Here is a 27,844-nt window from a genome sequence, read left to right as displayed (position 1 = left end):
TCACTCTCTTGCGAAATGAGAATTTCATGAGAGAAGTTGAACAACTAAAACCTTATTCAAAACCTTTCTGGAAGCTTTCGAAGGTTCTTAAGAAACCCTCGAAGCCCATCTTAAAGATCCAGTTCTTAAAGATGGTGATTGCATTTTTCTAACGAATGAACAAAAATCTCAAAAACTTGCTCAGCAGTTTGAGAGTGTTCATAACTCCAATTTCAACGTAGTAAGTCCTATTGAAAATGAAGTAAACCAAAAGTATGTTCAGATCACCACCCAAGAATTTCTTTCCGAAGAGGTATTGGAGACAAACTTGAATGAGGTGCGAACTATTCTCAAAAAATTCAAAAACATGAAAGTACCAGGAGATGATGGGATTTTCTATATCCTCATCAAAAGGCTTCCCGAAAACTCTTTAAGTTTCTTGGTAAAAATTTTTAACAGATGCTTTGCACTAGCACATTTCCTACGAAATGGAAAAATGCCAAAGTCACTCCAATTTCAAAACCCGAAAAGAATCCAGCTGAGGCATCAAGTTATCGACCAATTAGTTTACTTTCCTCTATTAGCAAACTTTTTGAAAGAATAATTCTTAATAGAATGATAACACATATTAATGAGAACTCAATTTTTGCAAATGAGCAGTTTGGTTTTCGCCATGGGCATTCCACTACTCATCAGTTACTTAGAGTAACAAATATGATTCGAACTAATGAATCTGAAGGCTATTCGACTGGAGCTGCTCTTCTAGACATAGAAAAGGCATTCGACAGTGTTTGGCATAAAGGTTTAATAGCTAAAATGTCAAATTTCAGTTTTCCGCTTTATCTTACAAAAATGATACAAAGTTATTTATCTGACCGCACTCTCCAGGTTGACTATCTAAATGGTAAATCTAATAGATTGCCTGTTAGAGCTGGTGTGCCTCAGGGGAGTATCTTGGGCCCAATCTTATATAACAATTTTACTTCTGATCTTCCTGATATACCACCAGGTTGTGAGAAATCTCTGTTTTGTGACGATACAAGCATTTCCGCAAAAGGAAAATATATGCAGTCGGCTACAAAAAAGTTTAGATATATTTTCTTCATACTTGCAGAAATGGAAGATTTCCCCTAATGCCTCTAAAACACAGTTAATTATTTTTCCTCATAAGCCAAGAGTTTCATTTCTCAAACCCACCCATAACCGCGTTATTAAGATGAACGGTGTGGTCTTAAATTGTTCTGATCAAGTTAAATACTTAGGGCTAATTTATGATAAGAATCTTACTTTCAAGGAGCACATTGAAAATATCCAGTCAAAGTGCAATAAGTACATCAAATGTTTATATCCTCTTATCAACAGGAATTCTAGACTTTGTCTCAAGAATAAACTGTTAATTTACAAACAAATTTTTAGGCCAGCAATGTTATATGCAGTTCCCATCTGGACAAGTTGTTGTGCAACCAGGAAGAAGACACTTCAAAGGATTCAGAATAAACTTTTGAAAATGATTTTGAGGCGTCCTCCCTAGTTTAGCACGAACGAGCTACATAGGCTCACTAATGTAGAAACATTAGAAATTATGTCAAGCCAAATTATCAACAAATTCCGACAAAAATCGTTGCAATCCTCAATTGCAACGATTAGCTCACTTTATAGTCAGTAAGATAGTTTTAAGTTTATTTTAAGTTTCGTTTTATTCCCTTTATTCCTTTTTTTTTCTTGACATTATCTTTTTTTTTTTTTTTCTTCAAATAACATTTATTTGACACGGCACAAATACAATTTAATGTTTAACGGCGCCAATTATATCTGATGACTTAAAAACTAAAGCAAATTTTTTATCCTCGCTGCCGACTACGAGCTGAAATTAAGTCTAACTTAAAACTAGCATGGGATTTCCAATCAGTGTTTTGTTGTTCAATGGTCGTCTGATAATCGTCGAATGGCATGTATGGATTCGTTCTGCTGAGCCACGATGTCGTGAGTTGGGACAGAGGCTCGTAGTCCTTGGGTCCTGGTTCTATTGTGCGGGGTCTGGTTGCTGGTTTTGTGCTTAAGGTTCAAACGTGTTCTTGTCGTTTTGTTGGGTGTAGACGGAGGGGAACGGGACTAGACTGGGGCATGGATGAATTTCAGGAAAACGTATATAAGGGACATGTAGGATAGGTCACGGCTCGCCAAGACATCACGAACAGGAACAGCCGGCTGTCTACCCTCGGCCTGCAGGGAAGCTATCAATTTAGACCTGGCGTCACGGTGTACAGGGCATGACCAAACCACATGCTCTATGTCGTGATAACCTTCACCACAGGCACAGATACCACTTTCCCCGAGCCCAACACGACGGAGGAGCGCGTCAAATCTATAGTGATTGGACATAAGCCGGGACATCACGCAAATGAAATCCCGACCTACATCCAACCCCTTGAACCACGGGTTCGTCGATACTTTGGGGATTATGGAATGTAACCACCTTCCCAATTCCCCTCTGGTCCAAGCATTTTGCCAACTGATGATCGTATTCTGACGTACAAGTGCGAAAAATTCATTAAAGGCGATTGGTCTTTCATAAATATCACCGTTTGTTGCGCCCACCTTAGCCAAAGAGTCCGCTTTCTCATTACCCGGTATCGAGCAGTGAGAAGGGACCCACGCTAAGGTAATCTGAGTAGATTTTTCGGATAAAGCACTCAGATGTTCCCGTATTTTCCCCAGGAAATACGGAGAGTGCTTAACATCTTTCATCGATCGGAGAGCCTCAATGGAACTGAGACTGTCCGTAAAGATGAAATAATGGTCCGTGGGCATTTTTTCGATAATCCCTAGGGTGTACTGAATTGCAGCTAATTCTGCGACGTAAACAGAAGCAGGATTATCGAGCTTATGGGAGACGGTTAAATTGTTATTGAAGATACCGAAGCCAGTGGACCCATCAAGAAGTGATCCGTCAGTGTAGTACATATTGTCGCAGTTGATGTTTCGATATTTATTGGAAAAAATTTTAGGGATCTGCTGCACGCGTAAATGATCCGGGATTCCACGAGTTTCTTCTATCATGGATGTATCGAAAAACACAGTAGAATCAGAAGTATTTGATAAGTCGACACGATTTGGAATATTCGAAGAAGGGTTAATAATTTGGGACATGTGATTGAAATACAATGTCATAAAACGGGTTTGAGAATTAAGTTCGATTAACCTTTCAAAATTTTCAATCACGGGACGGTTCAAGACCTCACATTTGATTAGAATACGAGAAGACAGGCTCCAGAAGCGGTTTTTCAATGGTAGTACTCCAGCTAAAACCTCCAAACTCATCGTATGGGTCGACTGCATGCAACCTAAGGCGATACGCAAACAACGATATTGTATTCGCTCCAGTTTGATCAAATGTGTGTTTGCTGCGGAGCGGAAGCAGAAACACCCGTATTCAATAACAGACAATATCGTTGTTTGGTAAAGCCTTATGAGGTCTCCTGGATGGGCTCCCCACCATTGTCCGGTTATTGTACGAAGAAAATTCACTCTTTGTTGACATTTTTTCATCAGATACCTCACGTGACAACCCCAGGTGCCTTTAGAGTCGAACCAGACACCAAGATATTTGTGTACCAAAACCTGAGAAATCGTTTTACCCATTAATTGTGTTTGAAGCTGAGCAGGTTCATGCTTCCTAGAAAAAACTACTATCTCAGTCTTCTCCGGAGAGAATTCGATACCTAGCTGTAAAGCCCAAGCAGACAAATTGTCCAAGGTATCTTGCAATGGTCCTTGCAAATCGGCAGCTTTGGCTCCTGTAACAGAGATTACACTGTCGTCTGCAAGTTGTCTTATCGTGCATGAATTTGCCAGACATTCGTCGATGTCATTTACATAAAAGTTGTAAAGAAGGGGGCTTAAACATGAGCCCTGGGGAAGACCCATGTAGCTAATGCGAAAAGTTGCCAAATCGCCATGCGTAAAATGCATGTGCTTTTCGGACAACAAATTGTGCAAAAAATTGTTCAAAATTGGAGAAAATCCTTGTCGGTGAAGTTTACCCGAAAGAATGTCAATAGAAACGGAATCAAAAGCCCCCTTAATGTCCAAGAACGCAGACGCCATTTGTTCTTTACGAGCATACGCCAGCTGAATATCTGTTGAAAGCAACGCAAGACAATCATTCGTCCCTTTGGCACGGCGGAAGCCAAATTGAGTTTCTGATAGTAGACCATTTGATTCGACCCAGTGGTCTAAACGACGGAGTATCATTTTTTCCATCAATTTCCGGATACAGGATAGCATTGCAATCGGCCTATAAGAGTTGTGATTAGAAGCTGGTTTCCCTGGTTTTTGGATGGCGATCACCTTCACTTGCCTCCAATCCTGCGGTACAATGTTTTGCTCCAGGAACTTATTGAACAAGTTCAACAAGCGCCTCTTGGCATTGCCGGGTAGATTCTTCAACAAGTTGAATTTGATTCTATCTAATCCAGGCGCGTTATTGTTACAGGACAGGAGGGCAACTGAAAATTCTGCCATCGTAAAAGGTGATTCTATCGCGTCGTGGCCCGGAGACGCATCGCGAACAATATTTTGCTCAGGAACAGAGTCCGGACATACTTTCCTGGCAAAATCAAATATCCACCTACTTGAAGACTCCTCGCTTTCGTTGACCGTTACGCGATTCCGCATTCTTCGGGCTGTGTTCCAAAGAGTGCTCATCGATGTCTCCCTCGACGTCACGTTCACGAACCGACGCCAATATCCACGTTTCTTTGCTTTAGCCAAGCTTTTAAGCTTGGTATCAAGCTCCGAATACCGTAAATAGTCGCCAGGTATACCTCCCGTCTGGTAGGCCTTAAACGCGTCGGATCTTTGCGTGTAGACATCGGAGCACTTTTGGTCCCACCACGGAGTGGGAGGCCGTTCTTTGATCGTTACGCCGGGATATTTCTTCGTTTGGGCTTGCAACGCGGCGTCGAGAATCAAGCCCGCGAGGAGGTTGTATTCTTCAAGTGGTGAATGATGTTGAATCGACTCGACCGCTTTTGAAATCATTTCCTCGTATAACTTCCAATCGACATTTCGTGTGAGGTCATACGGAATGTCAATTGGTCGCATGCGAGTTGACCCGTTAGTAATTGAAATAAGAATAGGCAGATGGTCGCTACCGTGAGGATCGAGGATTACCTTCCATGTGCAATCCAACCGTAGCGACGTCGAACATAAGGATAGATCCAAAGCGCTTGGGCGCGCTGGAGGTTTCGGGATACGTGTCATTTCACCGTTGTTTAAAATAGTCATGTCGAAGTCATCGCAAAGGTTATAGATTAAAGAGGAGCGGTTATCATTGTATGGGGAACCCCAAGCCACGCCATGAGAGTTGAAGTCTCCCAAAATCAAACGTGGCGAGGGAAGAAGTTCTATTAAATCAAAGAGCAGCCGTTGCCCAACCTGTGCTCTGGGGGGAATATATATTGAGGCAATTCAAAGCTCTTTACCTTGTATTGTCATTTGACATGCGACAACTTCGATGCCTGGAATCGAGGGGAGGTTAATACGATAGAAAGAATAGCACTTTTTAATCCCTAAAAGTACTCCTCCATATGGGGTGTCTCGATCAAGGCGAATAATATTAAAATCATGGAAGTTGAGATCAATATTTGAAGTAAGCCAAGTTTCACAAAGGGAAAATGCATCGCATTTGTTTTTATTTATCAAAACTTTAAACGAATCAATTTTTGGTAAAATACTTCTACAATTCCACTGTAAGACAGAGATAGAATTCTTCATATACGCAGTTGAATTAGGCATCGAAGGATACAATCGCTGCAAGGAGAGGCCATTGGGCAGTCAACTGCTTCAAAAATGATCTAACTGTTGGGAGGAATGCTGTAAGAAAAATTTTAATTGGATCGGGTACATTGAAAGTTTCAAAAATCCAGTCCACAATGTCAGAAAATTTCACTAATCCAGAGTTTGTTTCATCAACTGGGAGTGTAAAAGGAGCAACTGGGGTTTTAGATGTTCCTGGCAGTGCTGGGAACTCCTTCTGGGACTTTAAATTTGCCAGCCCAGGAGGAGTTTGCTTCGGTTTTTCCGCAGCACTGTTTGGTTTGTTTGTAACCTTCATTTCACTTTGAGAAATCTTAGGACCTTTTCTGGGAAGTTTAGGAGAGGAAACACTTTTCCTCTTTCTAGACTCCCCAGGATTGGCGTAAGATGCTCCCGCTGGTGAATCGTCAGAATCGGTTTCTTCAGAGGGCAACAGATCGAAGGGGTTCGAAGTAACGGGAGAAGTGGTAACGGTCTTCTTCAGCATGTCAGCGTAGGAACGCTTTGAACGCTCTTTGAGAGACCGTTTTATTTTATCCCTGCGCTGCATGTACACCGCACATGTCGAGAGCTCATGCAGATTTTCTCCGCAGTGAATACACTTTTCAGCGTTAACACTGCAAGAATCTTCCGCATGAGACTCCCCACACTTGCCACAACGTGCCTTATTGCAGCAGTAGGCGGCTGTATGGCCTAACTGCTTGCAATTCAGGCAGTTCATGACGCGGGGCACGTAGAGCCTCACAGGGAGACGAACCCGGTGGATCGAGACGTGGCTTGGTAGTGCAGACCCGGCGAACGTAACTCGAAACGAGTCTGACGGAGTGTATACTGTTTTGCCACCGATGATCGATGCTGACCGCAATTGCTTGCAGTCGAGCACCTTTACTTCGGGACACGTTTTGTTCTTAAAGCACCCTTTGGCACTTTGCAGTATACACTCGACGGACAGACTCGAATCGGTTATGACACCGTCGATCTCCACGTCTCGTGCGGGTATGTAAACGCGATACTCGCGTGTGAAGAGCTCAGAGCAAGCTATATCGTTGGCCTCTTTCAGGTTACCGACCACGACACGGAGCTTGTTAGGCCGGACCTTGGAAATTTCGGTCACGCCCTTGTACTCCTTCGTCAGGTCTTTAGAAATCTGCAAGAGGTTCAACTTTTTCGATTTCGGTCCTGCCTTTGGCCGAAAATAAACAGTATAGCTGCCCTGGGCTCCGTCTGGGTAAAGCCTGGGGCGAGGGGGGACTGAAGAATGAACAGAAGGGTCAGGGTCAGAGGGGTTCGGGGATGGTGGCGCGGGAGGCGAGGGATCTACATCCATTGCGCTAAGTCTAGCGCACTAGCGCTGACAAGAACACGTACCTTTTTATTTCTCCCTTCCAGTAAGGTTGGTTGTCCGATCGTTCGAAGTAGCAGCCGTTACAGCCAGCAGCACCAATACAGCAGCACCAAACAGCCACCAGCAGCGAGCCAGGTGTGAGATCACTCCACACAGCGATACAACTCGCTGACACTGATGGCTTCTTCTTTTTCCTCGTTTGTGTCTCGTCCACTGCTGTAGCACAATCCAGCCAGCAGCCAAATCGGCTTGCGCACCAGCTGGCAGTCACGATGCGAAACAGTTGCACAAAGGCACGACCTTGAACCCGGATTTATTTCACTCGACCAGGCAAACAATGCCAACACTTGTTCACACGTCTTTTGTTTTATACTCTATCGGACCGATCACCAAACACGTCCAGTACTGATGCGTGTTCGGCACAGAATGAATTACATTATCTTAACTGCGAAAGCTAATAACATTCAATAATACTAAAAAGCGTACAAATATATATAATAGTGTTGAAATGTCACCATTTGTGGCAGAACACACAATACTAATTCTGAGCAGATATTTTAGTACATAAATAAATCATTACAAACTCCCCCCCCCCCCCCCCTATAAAAAAAATGCAAACACACTCACTCCAGTCACATACACTCAAACCACACAGTGTTGAGTGAAGTAAGACAAAACCCGCTGTAGACGACGGTGGCGTAGTACCATTCCATATGCTAATTCAGCCATTTTATCGATTAATGTTTACGGCATTACGATACAAATTAAGTGAATGTTTCGCAGTGCACACAACACAACAAACATTCCCGAATAAACTCACTTCGCGATAACAACTGTAACTTCCGAAGCAGCAAAATTTGTTTCGATTAAGAATTTTGTGCATTACAGCAACAAATTCTTATGCGAAACTAAGTTGCAGCTACATTCCAGTTTCTTATACAATGACAAAAAAGCGCAAGACAACTGCAACATTTTCGTTGTTCCAACACAAGTTACAAGAATGAAACAGTAATGTGTATGAACTTATGCGTGAAATTTGATAACAACATGGAAATTGCTGCATGGTCCAATTTCAGCAACGAAGATGTATCGTAGCAGAAACTTGGGCGAAATAGCAATTACATGGCGCTGTGGTAAACAAAAGATTTTCTGTATAGCGATTGATCTTTAGGTATTTCCAGAAATTTGATGAGGATTCAACTCCAGTTATCAATTTCTATTCAGTTTTCACGTTTCTACTATTTACGTCGTTTGCTGTAGAAACTCTTGCAAGTTTATGGCACAGTCTTTGTTTTGCTTCCCTAATCATGCTCATGTTCATTCTCAGATTTTAATTTTGCTTTTTTAATTCATCAGCACTTCAGCGTGATAGTGAAATTTATTTCATTTGGTTTTAGAGACCCACATTTTTCTGCCGAAGTGTAAAAATGGTTTTTGGATGACTTCTAGTCCAAGTATCAGAGGCGCGATAAAACAAAAGGTCATTGGTTAGTTACCTGAGCAATGTTATTATATTATTTAACATTTTAAACGTTACGAAGATGTAATAATTCCCTCTCATGTGTTGTAAAGATAATAAAAATTGCCACAAGCGCTGTTAAGAACCTGGGTTTATCATCAAAGCAACATTCCCGTATGCAGAGTTGCCAATGTTCCAGTTTAAACTGGATTCCTCCAGTTTTTTTCAAGTGATCCAGTCAAACAGTTTATTCCCAAAATCTTCCAATTTTTTCAGATATTTGCCAGTTTTATCCAGCTTTTTATTCGCTGAGCTCCGTTTGATTTTCGGAAATATTTTTAAAACGTAAATTTTGTAGATTGATAAATTATTTTAACAATTCTTAACAGCATTTTTAGTATTCTATCTTCTCGCACGAAGCACAGTCAAATTAAAGACTGCATGACATGGTTGAGATGAAACCAAACAAAGAGATTTTTAAAAATATCTATTTATTTTCTGTTGCGGAGCAGTTAAAAAATTGTTAGAAGAATTAGATACCAAAAGATAGCGAAGTCAGAAATAATTAAAAGTTCAACTTCACTGATGTAACGAAAGAAAATGCTGCTCTATTTTTTGATTTTGAGATAGATTGATTGCGTTTTTTGAATTTTGCTGCTGTTAGAGGAAATTTTTCAGTACATAATTTTAACAAAATGTAAGCCCGAAACAAAACACTTCTGATTAAAATGAGTAATTTTTTGCGAAGAGTTATCTCTTTAGTTGCTGTTTAAAAAACTGTCATTGAACCATAACAGAAAAGCACTCTCACAATCACTTTTTTGCTTTTTTTTTTCATTTATTTTGGAATCCAGTTTTTTTCCAGTTTTTTCTTCCGCCTTTTTCCAGTTAAATCGAAAATTGTATTGGCAACTCTGCCCGTATGTGAATTGCTCGCTTTGCCTTGAAGACATGGACATCAGTATAAACCTCAGCAAAAAATTACAACGCAGTACATACTCTCATCTCAGAAACAAATATAAGACGAACGATCGACCAAAAGTTGCTGTTAGGGTAATGTATCATGATCCGACCAATTTAGACTATTTTCAAGGTACATCACTTTTCATGTCACATTTTCACCATGAATATAACATGTAATCATAAATAAAATATATTCATCGGAAAAGCCTATCTGTCCAGTTTACAAAAATAACAATTTATAGCAAATCCGATGTAAATTCATTAAAATATATCGTTTTTCCTGATCATAGAATTTGTATCATGATCGGACCAGCGTGAATTATGATCGGACCAAAATATGTATCATAATCGGACCAGTGTGCTTCTGAGACTTCAAGCGATTTTCCGCTTCGCGTGCTAGGCTTTACTTGCATGGTGTTTGGTTTGGGCTTGATAAATTAGATGATGCTGCTTCATATTTGATACAGTTTTTTATTCAAAAGTTGAGAAATCTCGCATATAAAAAAATGGTCCGATCATGGTACATTTTTCGACTGGTCCGATCATGATACAACACCCTACATGACTTGAGGACGTGACAGCAACTTTTAGGAATATTGTTGTGTGTTTGTTTTGTGTATCTCGCAAGCATCACGTTGGCAACTCATATGCTCCGCCCACTAGGTCTATCCAGTGAAGGTTAGGTTTTCAATTGCCGTTTCCACGTTTCAACAGCAAATCCAACAGCGCGAATTACGTTGTTGGTGTAAAGATTTTTGAAGCAGCGATGCAACTTTAGTTGTTGCTTGTATCTTTACAATTACATCGTAGTAACAAAAGGGTTTCCTTGGGACCTTAGAACTGCATTAGTGCAACAAATGATTACAATTTATTGTTTTATCATGTTTCAATTGTTGCTTGGGTTAGACGAACAAATTTCTTCCGAAATATCACACGAGCGAAAATTTTGACGTCCGAATCCTTCCATGGCCTGCTTCGAAATTAAGCTCAAAAACGCCGAAAACCCCTACTGAAGGCCAGAAAAGGCCAAAATAGAAAATGATCCCAAATTAAGCTTAGAATCACCTAAAACGCCTTATAAAAGCCACAAATGGCAATAACAGAAAATGATCCCAAATTAAGCTCGAAATCGCCGAAAAGTTCTTCAAATGGCCAGAAATCGCAAGAAAATTATCCCAAATTAAGCTTAGAATTTAACGATTGGCATATTATATTTGTGGTATAAAAGTAGCTGTACAATGCGAAAGTTAGAAAAAGTTGAGATTCTGAAATCTGTGTGATTCAAAGCCAACACAATTTGTCATACCATCTAACACTCTACGTCATACCTATGTTGGTGAACTTAAGGTGAAACGAAACGGAATCCAAGAATGGAAGGACCGATGGCTTTTTTATGCATACTACCGCATTTCGGAAATGTCTCATGATATATTGTAAATTATCAGACTTATCAGCAATTATTTATTGCTCAACTACAGGTTCTCAACTAAAGCACCTCATTCAATAAATTTTGCTCATAGATGAAGAAAAAAAAATAAATTTTGCTGTTTATTGCTTTTTTTCACATCTGGCTTTTTTTCCTTTCCATATTGTTTGTTAATTTTCGCGAGAAATCGGTAGAAATGGGCTGAAGCTTGTCTCAAAAGTGTAGCACGTCGCGAAATCACGGTTTTTGCTGTTTTCCAGCATCAAACCAACTGCTTTGCGCCCGTGTTGTTAGCATTGCCAACAGCAGGTGCGTGGGGATTTAGAGCAAATAATAATTTTGATAATGTGAGCTTTACATTATGAAGTAGAAGTGTTTCGATTTAATATTTTTATTGGTTTTATCAGATTATCAATCTTTTCTCAGAGCAGAGATAAGAATAATATAAAGAATATTTATACTCACAACATAACACACATATCGTGACCGAAACTGGTCGACTCAAAAGGAAAATTTTAACCTCCTTTTTCCGTTTGTCAGAACCATAAGTGTTTTGCCTCGTTACGCGTCGCGTGTTATGTTGTGTGTATAACTGTTCTTCCGTTGCACAAATCATAAATATGAGTGAAAATTTATACTGATGTAAACATATAAAAATGTTAAACTGATGATTCTGTTGAATTACATATACTGTCAAAAATGACTTTAAGCACAAACGCTACTATCTAAGTAAGAAACTCTGAGTATAGCCTTAAATTTGGTAAAAAAAAAACTCATGAAAAGGTTGTTCTTAATTGCTTTTTATTATCGGAATATTTGACAAATTTTTCGGAAACTTGACAAAATTTCACCCTAAAAAAGAGCTTTACAATGTAATTTATATTCAATATTATTCAAGATCAGTTCAATATTATTCAAGATATTTCTAAGAACACATAATTGTGCATCTTTATTGGCTCGTAACCATCTTTCTTAGAATGCATAACTTAAGCAGGTATTAGACGAAGCAAATATTTGCTATTTTTGGTACGATTTTTATTTGCACAAAATTAAATCTGTATTGAAAAATAGCAAATAGTTGCTTCGTCTAATACCTGCTTTACTGATATTGAAATCGGTTGACAAGTTTCAGTATCAATTAGGTTACAATATTCCACAGAAAAACTATTCAATGGGGACAAGTAGACTAGAACGACATTTGGATTTATCACATCTGTTTTGTCACAGCTAAACTCTCCATGACAAGAAAAACAACCTACCGACACTGATTGTTAATACCAAGTACAGAGTTATGACTTGTTGAACAGCATTATTTCTCAGCACCAACAGCGTCATCCGGGTAGAATTCTATTCATCAGTTTAGTCCATTGCAAGCACGAACTGTCAGTTTGAAGGGAAAAGAAAAGCACACAAAAGTGATCGTTGAATTGCAAATAAAGTCCCGTTCTCACGTCTCCTTCCGGCCCGCTCCGATGGCAGTAGACCCTGGTTCTGAACCCAACGTAATAACTTTCGACAAATATTTATGTAATTGCAGTCCATGGCAGAGCAAAACTGCTCGTTATTTAACTTCACGTTACTCCCGCTAGTGGATCTTACCTTCTTTCTCCTGCATTTATTCAAACAATCTCACCCAAATTTTCTTTGCCCTACTCACCATCTTGTATCCGTTTCAGGACCAAGGATTCCGCCTATCTAACCATCGAGCTCAGCGCGCTGCATACGCTCAACCGGCACCCATCCGCTTTCAGAAGAATAGAAAATCAAATAAAAAGCTGCGAACTTTTGCGAGCAAAAAGCATCGAAAAACGGAAAACTCTGCTTGCATTTTTTGTGCCGCTGAAAGATTTTCCAGTGGGAGAGGTTCATGGAAAACATCTAAGCCGCTTACACTCGAGGCGTAAGCAGTACGCAGTGGATCAAAAGTTTTCTGCTAGCAGCTGCTCAAAGCGAAGCACCACTGGCTAGTGCTGAATCGAGCGACAGTAAATGTAGGAACAATAAACTCCACCACGTTATTTGCGCAGCAAATCTAAAACGTCTGCTGGACTCGAACGAAAAGGAATTGCTTCTCGGGTTTCCGTTCATTAGAGGTGCTGTAGCTTGATCCCTCGCTGTGAACTCTTAAACACGTGCTTTGTTGTCCAGAAACTGGTTAGTAGCTGACAAAAACAAACACTTCAGCTGTAAACATCCGCGCGAATCGAAAAGTGCCCACCGAAGAAAGGACGGGAAAACCCATCAGCACAATCCGTTCACGGCGCATATGGGACCAGCAATGGAAAACTAATAAACACTAGAACCGAAGCACACCTGCAGCGACATCCCCAAACGGGACTGAACTGGGCGGGATACGGCGCCAGCGAGCGGAAGCGAATGGGCAGATGGTTCTCGTAGCTTTTTTCGGTAACTCAGTAAAAATAGTCGGTGGCAGGAGCAGCAGCGACGATAAAAATAGACGACGGAACGTCGGGCGTCGGAAAGATAAACCAATTTGTTTGAGTGGGTGCTCGCAGCATCAATTTGCTTGTGAAAGCTTCTAAGTAGACAACTGACTGTTTCTATTTGCTTTCCGGAAAGAAGTAGCCCAATCGGAAACTTTGATTAAAATTATTCTGCTCAAGTAACCGTCACCATTTTCGATCCATCGATCCGTCTTCATCACCCGCAGAATCGAAAACGGTCGAGAAACGATGTCCTCACGGTCGAAAGATAAAGTCGCAGCGGCAATTCGAAAATTCTTTAAAAGCCCTGACAAAAAGGACCGAGGGCAAAAGGATAAGGACCATCAGCAGCAGCAGCAGCAACAACAGCCGCAGCTGCACGGCGCAAGCGGAGGCGGTGCGGAACAGCAGGTTGGACCGGGGCCAGATGGACATTCACTACTGCATCCGGCAACATTGGCGGTAGCCGGTGCCATCGTTCCTAGTGGGAGTGGAAGCAGTAGTCACAATAGCGTCAACAAAGCCAGCACCGGCAGTCCCATGCGGAGGCTAAGATGGTAAGTGATGGGGGGGGGCGAGTGGCGGAAGATATCATTTGCATAAACGGATTACAAAATAATGAGTTTGTTAGTTGTTGACACAAGCAAAGTTCGAGCCGTACGAGCACGGCCAGGACTGGGAGGCTTGATGTTTTCATCCGCATCAAACTGTCCTTCTCCGGGTGGTGTGATTTTTTAACCATTAATGTTCATCTCGGACGTCCGAGCTTTCCACGCTCGTATATTGATCAAGCGGACCGAAGTGTAAAGAGCTGGCTACTTCTTTTGCATAAAATTGCATTCATGGTTTTTATTTTACCTTAAACATGCATTATATATAATGATCAAAATGAAATAGTATATTTTTTGTATTGAATGTTGCTATGGTAATTGTAAGTCGTTCAGCCAAGGAGTTATTTAAAAATTATATTGAAAAATTGAAAAGAAACTTAAACATCACTAACTTATTATGTTTATTGTGGTATTATTACTTAAGCAATAAATCAAGAAGACATAAAATATATATTTTTTTAAAGCTAGTATTTTTCAAAAAAAATCATCAAGTTTTAGAAGATTTCAACAATTCTAAACAATGTTTTAGATATCAAGCGAATATCAGGAAACCGTGAATGTCCTCGACAAGCTTTACACTTCGAGAAATTCTAGTTAATGTAGAGGGAAATACGGCTTTTTCAGTCTTAAGGGTGTATCGAAAACGCTACTATGTCTTATGTCTGAGGTTTCGGCCTTTGGACTTGGTCTTCCTCAGGGGATATGAAGTTGTACCGTTTCTCGTTCAGCGTATCAAGCTTTCCGATAGGTTGTCATAGCTATCGATAGGTTCTCCTTCAAAGTACCACATCAAAAGCAAGCACCTCTGATGACACCAAGATGGACTCTCCTGAACTAGTTAATTTATTCAATCGAAAGTTGCATTTGGTAAATTTGAAAACAATATTAGACAGCTATTTCTATTTTTTCACTTCAAAGATTTTTTTTCGAAGAAGTCACGAAAATAAATATTGGTCATCAACTTTATGATTTTTTGCGTAAATTGATAGACAGAACTTGTAATGTGAAATATATGGCCCAGCATTTCGGATAGGTAAAATCGTAATAACCCAAAATGATGGTAAACCTTTCTTTTTCATACTTCCAGCGCCGTAGCACCTAGTAACAATAGCGTAGTGAATGTTCCTGTACCGAAGCCTCTAGATACAACAATTCGATCCAGACGCCTAATGAAGGAATTGAAGGAAATCGAGCGGTTGCAGCATTCGCGTTCCGAACCCTATTTCACAGTGAGTCCTACCGAACATCAATATGCAGATGACATAAATAGTCAAGTATCCCTCTCTCTCTCTTTCCCCCCACCCCGCGTACAGGTGGAACTGGTAAATGACAACCTGTACGAGTGGCATGCACGGCTCTACCGAGTGGATCCGGACTCACCCCTAGCGGAGGATTTAGCCGAGCTGAATATTCCCTTCATTCTGCTGCACCTGGTCTTTCCGGACAATTTTCCCTTTGCCCCACCGTTCATGCGTGTCGTGGAGCCTCGCATCGAGAAGGGTTTCGTGATGGAGGGCGGGGCCATCTGTATGGAGCTGCTAACCCCGCGCGGCTGGGCCAGCGCGTATACGGTCGAAGCGGTCCTAATGCAATTCGCTGCCAGTCTAACGAAGGGACAGGGTCGTGTTTCACGGAAGCCCAAATCTAACAAAGAATTTACCAGGTAGGCATATTGTGCAATGAAAAAAAAAATGTTTTCAATAACGTTAACCGATATTACTTCATTTTCATTTTATTTAATTTTTTTTCCAGGCGAACAGCCGAAGAAGCCTTCCGTTCACTAGTCAAAACGCATGAAAAGTACGGTTGGGTAACGCCTGCCCTTAACGATGGCTAGAGTAGGAAGACATTCAGAGCTCAACGACGCAGAAACTTCAGTTAGCATTTTAGATACTGAAAACTCGCCATTTTGAATTGACGAATACTGCTAAATATGTAGTAGAATATTTTGTTCAGAAGAAAACATATAGATTCTTATGTATAGTAAAAGAGCTAAGAATTTCACACGTAACAAACAATGATCTCCTCAAAAACGTTCCGACCTTAAAAAGAAAAAAAACACTCTAAAAAAGTTCAAAATTTTTGTCGAATGGTCATCGAGTCTAAATATTTTGAAGAACAAGAAAACATTAACTGTCAAGCGCTAACGCTAACGGCGATGGCGATTTGTCTTTACACGGTTAGCGAATCAGACGGACACTCTAACATATTATATATATTTAGCTATATTTCTCAGATATTTACCAATTGACGAAGAATCGTGTCTCCAACATCATCTTGTTGATCCTCTGCTTACTGTATGAAGTAGTTTTTAACGATTGGTTAATGTTTCGCTAACTGTGCGAATAACTAGAAGGTTCAGCGTGGCTTCAATTTATTGCATACTCCGTTTTCATACTGTTATCACACATCACACAAAAAGAATTTACTTAAGAGGCGAAAGATGGAAGCCACGTGTCGGTCATTCTGCAGAACTTTTACATCCCTAAACATTATACGTCTAAAGCCAAGAAGCAGAAAGACAAGTCACGTGCATACCTTAGTTGCACACACGGGACACAAAGTGTCCCACAGGACCGCGCTAGTTGTCAGTGATACTCAAAAACCAATGTGCAATGCAGAATGTGAATTTGAATATAGTACATATAGAATTAAACCAACAAAAATACCAAAACAGTCGTAATGTTTTAGGAAAAATATCACCTCCGTGTAACGAAATTACTCTTTTTTTTTTTCAATTAAGGACTGGAACGGGCAAAAGTTGGTCGACAAAAAAATGCTTCTTTCAGTCAAAATTTATAATACAAATATCTTCTTATTTTTCTTTTGGTAGTTAATCTCATTATTAAAATAAAAAAAAATATTCGTTTATTCATTTGATTTGCCGAATCCGAACTGCCGCGTCATCCGCCCAACACCTTCCATCAAATTTTGTACGACCTTATTCGCCGCCGAACGCCAGTTGAATTTAAACTGTTGTTCGTTTTCCATCGATTTACTAGTTTTTTTGAGATTCCGTTTGACCAAGGCCCAGTACCGTTCGATAGGGCGATGCCCTGGGCTCTTAGGGGGATTGTGGTCCTTGGGTACCACAACTCGATTGCCTTTTTTCCGTAGTGGCAGCTCGCCAAATCCGGCCGGAACAGCACAGGTCCTTCATGTTTCCTAAGGAACGGTAGCAGCCGCTTTTTTAGACACTCCTGGACGTAGATATCTTGATTTAAGGTTCCCGTAATAATGAAAATACCGCTTTTTAGCCAACGCATGCATATAGCCTGCCAGGCGAGGTATTTCTTCGGAAGTTTTGACAGTTTGATAGTTTTAAAAATATCGGCCACCTTCCCTTTTTCTGATGCAGTATAAAACTCCTGTTCCGGAAGCTGCTTGAAATCCGCCTTCACATAAGTTTCGTCGTCCATGACGACACAGCCGAACTTTGTGAGCAGAGTCGTATACAGCTTCCGGGACCGCTGCTTTGCCGAAGTGTTTTGTTTATAATCGCGGTTCGCCACCTTCACCTTCTTGAACGTCGACAATCCGGCTCGTCTCTTGGCCCGCTGCACACTTAGTATGGGAGACATTGAGCTTGCCAGCGACGTCCCGAATGGAGAGGATTCTGTTTATATTTCTCCACCACTTTCTTCGTCGTCGCTGCCACTTCTGGATTACGATTGCCGCCGCTTCCAGGCTTCCTGGTGGTCGACAGACGCTCGCCGAACACTTTCAAAACGTTTGTCACAGTCGATTTAGCCACATCCTACAGTTTTGACAACTTGGCGTGCGAGAACGTCAGATTCTCTTGCTGCGCGAGCAAAATTTTAACACGCTGCTCCTATTGCTTGTACGCCATTTTAAAAACTGGAGAGCAAACGGTAAAAGTGCATCATAGCAACGATTGTATATACACTCTACTTCCAAATGCAGCATTTCAGTTTTTTTATTGTATCTATAACAGATATAGACCAATTTGAAGTCGACCAATTTTTGCGCGTTCAAGTCTTTACTCACAGATTCACTTGCTCAACTACTTTGATTCATTGTGATAATGGGCATTGCAGCTTTCAACACTTTATATTATTCGCAATCTAACGTTGGTTGGCTGTAAGGAACCTCCTAGTTTTCAAGCTGGTGGTGTGGTACGCGAATTCGTAACGCAAAAAAATAAGATTTCTGACACAATCTATAAACTATGTCTTCAAGTTTTCAAAACTTACCTTTATTCATTTTTTTCCTTTGAAGTTCAAAAATTGGAAAAAACAAGAATTGAGAGATGCGTGTTTTACCCCACAAATTTCGTACGGAACATTTACCGTAAAATAAGGTTTAGTTATCGTACAAGCCACAGGCATGCCGACGAATTTTTCTTTTACCACTTTGGCAGTTACAATATCAACTAGATTGGTTGAGAGAATTCGTTATCGATATTGTTTTCGGCACATTTTGCATGTTGTAGGATGAGTACAACGATACACCGTGCCCCAGTGCTGAGTCGAGACCAGTGTGTCGAACAGTTGACATTTTTGCATGACACCGTATCGAAAAATACTGTTGTCTCTCTTGCAGACTGCGACAGCAGCGTTCAACTGTACGCTTCTCTATTTGAGAGAATCGTGTGACTTAAAGCCAACACGGATTGTTAACGATTCTCTTTTGTGCCGATCTCCAGCCGCTTCGATATCTCGACTGTCGCATTGTGCGAATGACAATAATTGGCAATCATGCGACAGTTTAGCATAGTAATAAGATGGAAAATTAATAATTACTATGTATGTACTGCCGAAAAATATAATCAATCGTGTACACCGGAAAATTTGAATCTCAACTTTTAAACCTTTTCATTCGAAAATAGTTCGCTGTAGCGAAAGTCTCATCCAAATTTTGCATATTTAATCAAAAACAGGACAATAAAAGCATGAATCTTACAAATTCAACTAACGTCCTCGAGCCCAAATAAAAATTGACGCTAAGAAAATTGATTCCACTTCAATTCGTAATAAATGCAATAAATACTACAGACAGCTACAGTCAATAACACACGATCTATTAAATGACAACAATATAAAAAGAAGTGAGCGAGAGTATTGTTGTTCATATTGAATTCGTGACGAAAAGCAAGAGATAAAGCAGATCGTATGAAACTTCGGTAGCGGCTACTGTCGCGTAGTGTTTCATTCCACGCAGGTAATCACAACAATCTTGCTGCTGTCGTGTGAATACTGTAGCGTACCAGTACATTTCCCTACCCTGGTCGAGACAATTTCCAGCTCGAAAAGATCCTCGAACTGATCGGGAATCGAACCCGGTATCACACCAACAAACATTCTTATTGATTTATAGCTTGTTAAGCTGCCATTAGGTAGAATTCGACTGAACTAACGCTAAGCAAGCTGTTATACAAAAAAAATTGTTTGTTGGGACAACCATGTGGAAGAGCTAGCCGACCATAATCGCTTACCACAGACCACTTTGACAGTACATATATCAAAAAGGTACTTTTAGGTTTATGGCAACAGATTAGAAAGATCCTCTGCTTAATTAAACCTGGTCTGGGTTTGCTTTCCAGGCGCTCCTCACACCCGCACAGTGGTCGGAAAGGACTGAAATCAGGGCTAAATTAATAACTACTAAGGGTTGCCTCCTAGATGAACCGTGTCTTCTCGAATGTTGATCCTGAAACTATTGGCCAACATTTGGCAATGGCTATGTAGTTCAAAATTTCACCGCTAGGGCGGCGCTGTCGCTAACTTCTCAAGGAAGCAAAACAGAAAGATAATGTCTAAAGGAATAGTATTTTGAGAAACTCTTTCTAGGATATAAAGTAAGAAATTGAGCAATTAATTAAAAAAAACATGATTTACGGCTACTTCTAGCACGTCAAAAAAGAAAACCCCGAAAAATCTCGAATTTCACGATCCAGATATATCAAACAAAGTTAAGGTATGAATACGGCTATTAATATTTAGGTAGTTCGGATTTAAATTTAATGAGTGACGCTCTAAACTAACATTGCTTGCTAAAAATATGGCCGCTTGCACTTCGCACGCTCGTTTTTGTTTTTGACATTGTTGATATTGTTGATATTGTTTAGCCGAAAATTGCCCAGAAAACTTTTTTGTTCCTGACTCTATGAACACGAGGGAACATTTTAGTTTTTGAATGAGCGCGGGTAACGGCGGGGATACCATTTTAAACTCTACATGAAGTTGGAGTGCCAAGTATTTTATTATACTTATTTTGTGGAAGGCTTATTGCCATGAAACAACTCTTAAAAGGATATCCTAAGTTGTTAGAATGCTAGAATAAGGCCATATAAGCAATTTGACACTATTGTAATATTCATTACTACTTCTGCATTCTGTAATAAATCACTTGGGTAAACAACGTGAAAATAGAGAATTCGTGAGTGCACAAGAAGCCTACTTTCTCAACTATGTTAAATGTATGAAAACAATAATAATCCGAACATTCTGATGATTTTTCACTAGCTCAAACTCTGCAAAATTGATTCCCGAAGAGAGTAGGCTTGATGCATTAAGTTGAAAAATTGACTTTTTTCCGACTATATGCAGTTCCAGACCACTGTGACCCGCTGCATGGGCATCCTTATCGACAGCACACCGACCTGTATCCGAGTCTCTGCTAAATATTATCTTTCCCGGTCACTCATCCGGCATACGTGCTACGTGGCCAGCCCACTGCCATGTTTCATCTGCTTGACAATATCAGTGTGTTTGTATACTGTGTATAGCACGTGATTCATGCGTCCACACTCCATTTTTTGTTTTTCACCGGGTATCGATCGCAGGATTCTACGCTCGAAGACCCAAGGCGTTCACCGATCAGCCTCCTTCCATGTCTCCGATTCATGTTCGAAGAGCACCATCGGGAGAATCAGCGTTTTGTAAAACACCAATTTTCTGCAGATCTGAAGGCTGCAGGGTTTGGGCTGGCTACGCAATCCCTAAAAAGCCTTGTTCGATTTTATTGAGTCGTACGCTGACTGGAAGTCTATGAACAAAAGATAAGTTTGCAAGTTGTGTTCTCGAAACTTGTCGAGAATCTGTCTCAAGGTGAATATCTGGTCCGTTGTAGATCATCCCGCTCGAAAACCGCACTGGTATTCACCAACAAAGGTTTCCTGCAATGGCCTCAGTTATTCCTCGATAGTTGCTATAACCGAGTCGGTGTTCCTAGATAGATAGAGCATATAGATCCTCCCAACCTGGCGGGGACCTAGCGTGGTTGGTAACGTCTCCGCCAACTACGCTCGACGCCTGGGTTCGAATTCCAACGCCGACATAAGTGTCGATGGTTGTGGGGTGGCGTGATCCACTCACAACCAACCCAACTGGTCTAGATTCAATCCTAGCCGACACCGGGGGATTTTCTGAGGCGAAAAATCTCTGGGATCACGCCTTCCATCGCATAAGGAATTAAAGCCGTTGGCGCCGGTCCGTTAATCAACGGGTCGTGAGTTAGGGTCCTGGGTGGAGTCGCCTCCCGGGCGTCATTGATTGGCACAACAACAGTGGCGGAACTAGACCGACGGAAAATAAGCGAGAATAAAAAAAAAGTCCTTCCAACCAGTCCATATGTAGTTTTTCCTCAGACCATACTTCAAAATAATCTGAGGAATTGCAATATACAGCCGATCGCTCCCGACTTCGAATAGTCCCGCTGATAAGCCGTTCTTCTCATCGGCTTTGTGGTTCTTCAGCTCTCTCTAAGCTTTTGACGTAAGACTACGTCTTTACCGCACTATATCAAGATACATTCCGCGAAAACTAAAACCAAGATGTAACGTCCGAATGAAAGATTTCAAACGGTTATACTGATGTAACCACATGATGGATCACAATAATCAATATATCGTTGGATTGATAAAATGGTGGACAATTTTATGATTCTTCAATTTTCATTATCACTTCATTGTTAAACAGTGAAAATTTAATAAAAGTTTCAAAGTCGAATTTTCACCAACAATGTACCAATCATATGCGAGCACGCCTAGCACAGACTTCATGAATAGACACCAACTGCCTGCTGTGATATCCTGTATAGCAGTGGCAAAAAAAATTGACAGAATCTCCCCGTCCCAACAGGTCAACTAATGTTAGCTTCCATGAGCCTAGACTATTTTGATGTCTTCAAGGTGAAGCTTTTTCGGAAAATTCGTAACCACCTCCACTATCAGACAGTATTACGTTCTGCTGTTAATAAATATGTTAATGTTAATAAAACTGATGTCTTGAAGGAGAATATGATGGCACAGGCAACAATCCTTCACCGAGCAATGTATGAACAGAGCGCTGGTTACTCGTCGTCTATCAGTGCAGAAAAATTCGATATATTCATTTTTGTGCAGTCAAGCCTAGAGAAAACTCCATCACCGCTGTTGACGCACAGTGGGGCGTTGACCACAATCGAATTTCCGTTTGAATTGTCTTCTTCTTCTTCTTCTTGTTTCGTATAGCAGCAAATATCAGAACTCAATCTGATTTTTTGGGTGCCGCAAAAAAGCTGCACCGCCGGGGACAACAAAATGCGTTGTTTATTTTTGAACTCTACACTTCGCTTTTTTTCAGATTTATGTAAATAACCGGATATATGATATTTAAAAGACAATAGAAAGCCAAAATGCTCCGTACCGACCTTTGAATAGGTAGTTAAACGAGCTGTACTGATGATTATACTTTATTAGCTAAATGAATTTAGTCCAATACGACAATACTTGTTGCATCCCGCGGTGGCGGCATAGAGAAAAACTTGATATTAGAGGTCCTACATTAGTATTTGTATTTTTCAATTGAAAATTTTTTTGAATTAGCATTTGCAAGAAAATATTACTTTCCATAACCTTACTTGTAATTGAACAACGCTATGCAAACATTAATTGATGAGGCTAATGTTGTGCATCAATCTAGCCCAGTTTATTTTCGAAGATAACAGACATATAACTTTCAAATATGGTATCTTCGTTGTTCATTGGTATCTTGAAACTAATCAATTTTTTTCTGATTAATTCTGTATACTGATAAAATGTTTAAATTGACCTGAATTGAATGTTAACATGTTCATAAAATTCTATGTAAATTTCAAATTTTCTTCTAAAACTGTAATTCGTTATCGATATTTTTTCCACGACCTTGTAACTGCAGGAAAAAAATTTATGTGACATCTGTGCCGCTTTGTGATCGGTGAGTAAGCCAACTTCAACAAGACAAATAGACATAGAAGGAAGTTTAATTTCTACTAAATCGTACTCAATTAAATATTTTATAGAAGGTTGCCTTTTCGCGAATTGAAGAAAATTCGCTGTATTAGAATGAAAGGTATTCATCAATGGTCCAGATGTTGAGAATAACATTTCACTACAGTCACTATGAAATGTAAATAAAAGCAATTTGCCATTCATCAGGCGCTTTACTTATATCAGTTAAGAATGTATCTTGATAAGCCAGCATGTATGCAATATTGCACGTGAAGCTTTAGGTGGGAAACCTAAAGCTGTACAACACGTGCGCGGCAGCTTAGGTGTGTGTGCTACAAACAATAGTAGGTAGACAAGTCTAAGAAAGAAATCATTGCTTATTCGGCAGCCGAACAGATAAGTCGAGATTTCTGTTTGCTCTGCAGTTTACCGTATTAAATTCCCGCTTTATTTTAGCGTTCGCGTCGCAGTGCAGTGTTGTGGTGGTGATACGCTGTGGGTGCTAACGAGTGCGCTACGATCAGCGTTTGTGTTAATTTTCCCCCTAGCAGCTGAGGAGTGCTGTAGTGGTGCTGCGCGTGTGCTGGTACGTGTCGTGCCGGTCCGAGTGTGGATATTCCGTCTCGCAGCAGTGAAGGTCAACTCGATTGGTGGTGGATCCCCACAGGGAAAAAGGAAGCGGTTTCGCTGCTTTGCTGTTGGAGCGACAGCGTAACCGGTGCTGGTTCACATCTACATATAAAAGATAAGTGTCAACCATTCTTTTCTCTGTTCCTTTCCTATATATATATATATATATATATATATATATATATATATATATATATATATATATATATATATATATATATATATATATATATATATATATATATATATATATATATATATATATATATATATATATATATATATATATATATATATATATATATATATATATATATATATATATATATATATATATATATATATATATATATATTTATATATATATATAAATATATATATATATATATATATATATATATATATATATATATATATATATACATACATATTTCGGTTTTGGATTCGCTTAGTCATTTTTTTTTTCTTATATATAGTCGCTTTCTTTACATTTAGGAATATAAGTATTCAACTGCATATATCTTATAACTCTTAACGACAGATAGTTCACAGCCGCTCCATGGCGGCGGGTGGATTGTCTATCCCTCCGGACCTCTCATCCGGTTCAGGGGGTGAAGAGTCCGAAATGGATTTCTCTGACATCCCGAAAAACGATGTAGATGGCTTCTTTGACGTTATAAAAAAACGAAAAAGAGCGCGCAAAACTGTCTCGCCTGTGCCACCCACTAATGATGTAACAGTTCGGGTGAAGAAATATAAGGAAGACCAACTTGGACTTCGTTGGGTAGTTTTCTTCCGGCCCAGAAACAAACCCCTAAAGGTCGTTCAGATTTGTAAACTTCTGCGAAAAAGATATACCAGCTTGGTAGAGGTTTGTAAAGTTAAAGCCGATAAACTGAAGGCCACATTTTCTGATCTTCAACATGCAAATGCAGTTGTTGAAGATCAAAACTTACCATCGAGTACCGGGTGTATATTCCGGCTCGAGCAACTGAGATCGAGGGCGTCATAACGGAACCCGATCTCACAGAGAAAGAAGTTATGGAAGGAGCGGGTCGTTTCAAAAACCCGAACCTCCCAGAAATTAAAGTCTTAGAGTGCCGGAGAATGTACTCTAAGGACAACATGGGCAGCTACTCTCCGAACGATTCGTTTCGAGTCACCTTCGAAGGGAAAGTGCTCCCAGATTTCTTCGAGCTGTACAAGCTCAGACTACCGGTACGACTTTTTATCCCAAAAGTCATGTCGTGTACAAATTGTCTGCAGCTAGGGCACACGAAAACCTACTGCAGCAATAAAACCAAATGCTGCAAGTGTGGGGAAATCATGGAGAGTAACCATGCTTGTAGTGAACAGGAAGCAAAATGCTCCCTATGTGGCGGTAGCCCACACAAAGTCGAGACGTGCGAAAAATATAAGCTACGGTTTGACGCACTGAAAAAATCGACAAAACAACGTAGTAAGCAGTCTTTCGCACAGATGCTAAAGACTGCCCTACAGCAGGAAGAAAATCGTTACTCCAGTTTGGAGAACGATGATGCGAATGATGACGAGGAGGATTATCAACCACTCCCGTCAACCGGAGCTGTGCGAAAACGGCCAAGTGCATCTTCTCCTAAACTCCCCAGAAAGGAGCAGAAGAAGACGCTAACTGATACTCCACAAGGTTCCGCTCCAAAGCAAAATGCTAAAGCGACTCCTCCTGGTTTCAGAGTTAACTACGATCAGGAGTTTCCTAAACCTCCAGGGAAACAGTCTGCTACCACCCCTAAACTGTCAACGGAGTCTGAAATACCGTCTACTGATGGGCGTATTTCATTCAAAATGATCGTTGAATGGATATTCACCACTTTTGGTTTATCCGATGCTCTTAAAAGTATGATTTCGGCTTGGCTTCCAACAATTTGCATGTTGGGTAAGCAACTAAGCACCAAATGGCCCCTCCTCGCGTTCGTATCCTTCGATGTCTAAATCAGACAGCCGAAGTGACGAATCGACAACAAGGATCATACAATGGAACTGTAGAAGCTTGATCCCCAAATTAGATAAATTTAAACTCCTGCTTCACGATAGCAAATGCGATATTTTCGCGCTATCTGAAACATGGTTATCAACTGATACGACACTAGCCGTTCAAGACTTCAATATCATCCGTTTAGACCGAGGAAACTCTTATGGCGGAGTGCTCCTTGGTATAAAAAAATGCTACCCATTCTTCCGAATTCCTCTCCCAGCAATTGATGGCATAGAAATTGTTGCTTGCCATATAACAGTTGCTGGTGAGAGCCTTACGGTCGCATCAGTCTACATTCCACCTAGAGCTATTATAAACCGGTTGCAGCTAACACAAATAACGGAACTGCTGCCGACTCCACGCCTTATCCTGGGAGATTTCAATTCTCACGGTATAGCGTGGGGAGCACCTGGAGATGATAACCGGGCTATTCTTATTGAAAGCTTACTAGACGAGTTCGATATGACCCTATTGAACATACCTGGGTTAGCTACAAGAATAGCAAGGCCTCCAGTACGAGAGAGCACTTTAGATTTATCTATGTGTTCCTCCTCAATAGCTTTGGATTGTAAATGGGAGATTATTCAAGATCCCCATGGTAGTGATCATTTGCCAATAAGTATTTCGATTATGAGCAGACTCCAGTCTGTTACCACAGTCGAAGTAGAGTATGATCTCACCCGGAATATTGATTGGGAAAAATTCTCGAACATGATATCCCAGGAGCTCGAAACAACCGACGAGCTTTCTCCATCAGACGAATACAACTTCCTTGCGACATTAGTTTTAGATAGCGCGTTGCAATCTCAGACGAGGCCCACCCCTGAGAACAAGTTGAAAATTCGCCCTAACAAACAATGGTGGGACAAAGAATGCACCGAGATGAAAAAAACTCTGAAAAAAGCATACCTAGCATTCAGGAAAGATCATTCCATTCAACTTTTTGATCAGTTTAGAGAGCTGGAACTGGAACAGGCTAAACTGCACAAACTGAAAAAAAGATCATACTGGCAAAATTTCATAAGCACGTTACCCAGAGATGCTTCTATGAGCTATCTCTGGAATACGGCTCGAAAAATGCGCAAAAGGTCCGACAGTAATGAGGCTAATGAATACTCTGAACGTTGGATCTATGATTTCGCGAAAAAGGTATGCCCAGACGCTGTCCCATCACAGCAAAAATTCAGCGATACAACGGCTATTGAAGAACCAGAATTTACCATGTTAGAGTTTTCAATTGCCCTCGCGTCTTGCAAGAATAAGGCTCCAGGACCGGGCAGGATCAAATTTAATTTGATGAAAAACCTGCCGGACTCGGCCAAGCTACGATTTCTTAAACTGTTTAATAAGCTCATCAGGAACAATATGATTCCGGAAGCTTGGAGACAGGTTAAGATTATCGCAATCAAAAAGCCAGATAAACCTGCCGCAGATCACCGCTCGTACAGGCCGATTGCGATGCTCTCATGCATACGCAAATTGCTTGAAAAAATGATCCTGCGTAGACTTGACAACTGGGCAGAAACAACTAACCAACTATCAGAGACCCAGTTCGGCTTTCGTAGGGGCAAGGGCCCTAACGATTGCCTGGCATTGCTAGCCACAGAAGCGGAAATGGCTCTTGGCAGCAAACAACAAATGACCTCGGTTTTCCTGGATATCACAGGCGCATTTGACTCAGTTTCAATCGAAATTCTTTCCGAGAAACTGCATCAGAGAGGATTCTCCCCTATATTAACAAACTTTTTGATCAACCTGCTGTCTGAAAAGCATTTACTTTTCAACCACGGCTCTTCAACAATAACACGAACAAGCTACATGGGTCTCCCCCAAGGCTCTTGTCTGAGTCCGCTGTTGTACAACTTCTACATCAATGACATCGACACATGCTTGACGGACGGCTGTACAATGCGCCAGTTAGCTGACGACTGCGTTGTATCAG

At 40.6% G+C, this 27,844-nt stretch overlaps 1 protein-coding gene across 3 annotated transcripts in view; it reads left to right on the top strand.

Annotated features, from left to right (window-relative positions):
- Positions 1 to 16,736, top strand: part of LOC129729961 (ubiquitin-conjugating enzyme E2Q-like protein 1) — a 168,789-nt gene extending 152,053 nt beyond the window's left edge. For all 3 annotated transcript variants that reach the window (XM_055688893.1, XM_055688894.1, XM_055688892.1), the window contains 4 exons: positions 12,669 to 13,993; positions 15,135 to 15,276; positions 15,361 to 15,710; positions 15,800 to 16,736. In XM_055688893.1, the coding sequence (XP_055544868.1) occupies positions 13,686 to 13,993; positions 15,135 to 15,276; positions 15,361 to 15,710; positions 15,800 to 15,884 (885 nt within the window). In that variant the 5' untranslated portion in view covers positions 12,669 to 13,685 and the 3' untranslated portion in view covers positions 15,885 to 16,736. The remainder of the gene's footprint in view (positions 1 to 12,668; positions 13,994 to 15,134; positions 15,277 to 15,360; positions 15,711 to 15,799) is intronic.
- The last annotated feature ends 11,108 nt before the right edge of the window (positions 16,737 to 27,844 follow it).

Source organism: Wyeomyia smithii, chromosome 3 (genome assembly GCF_029784165.1).
Source record: "Wyeomyia smithii strain HCP4-BCI-WySm-NY-G18 chromosome 3, ASM2978416v1, whole genome shotgun sequence".
NCBI classification, from domain to species: Eukaryota; Metazoa; Arthropoda; class Insecta; order Diptera; family Culicidae; genus Wyeomyia; species Wyeomyia smithii.
The sequence above is the reverse complement of the archived record's forward strand: the minus strand, read 5'-3'. Positions and strand labels throughout refer to the sequence as shown.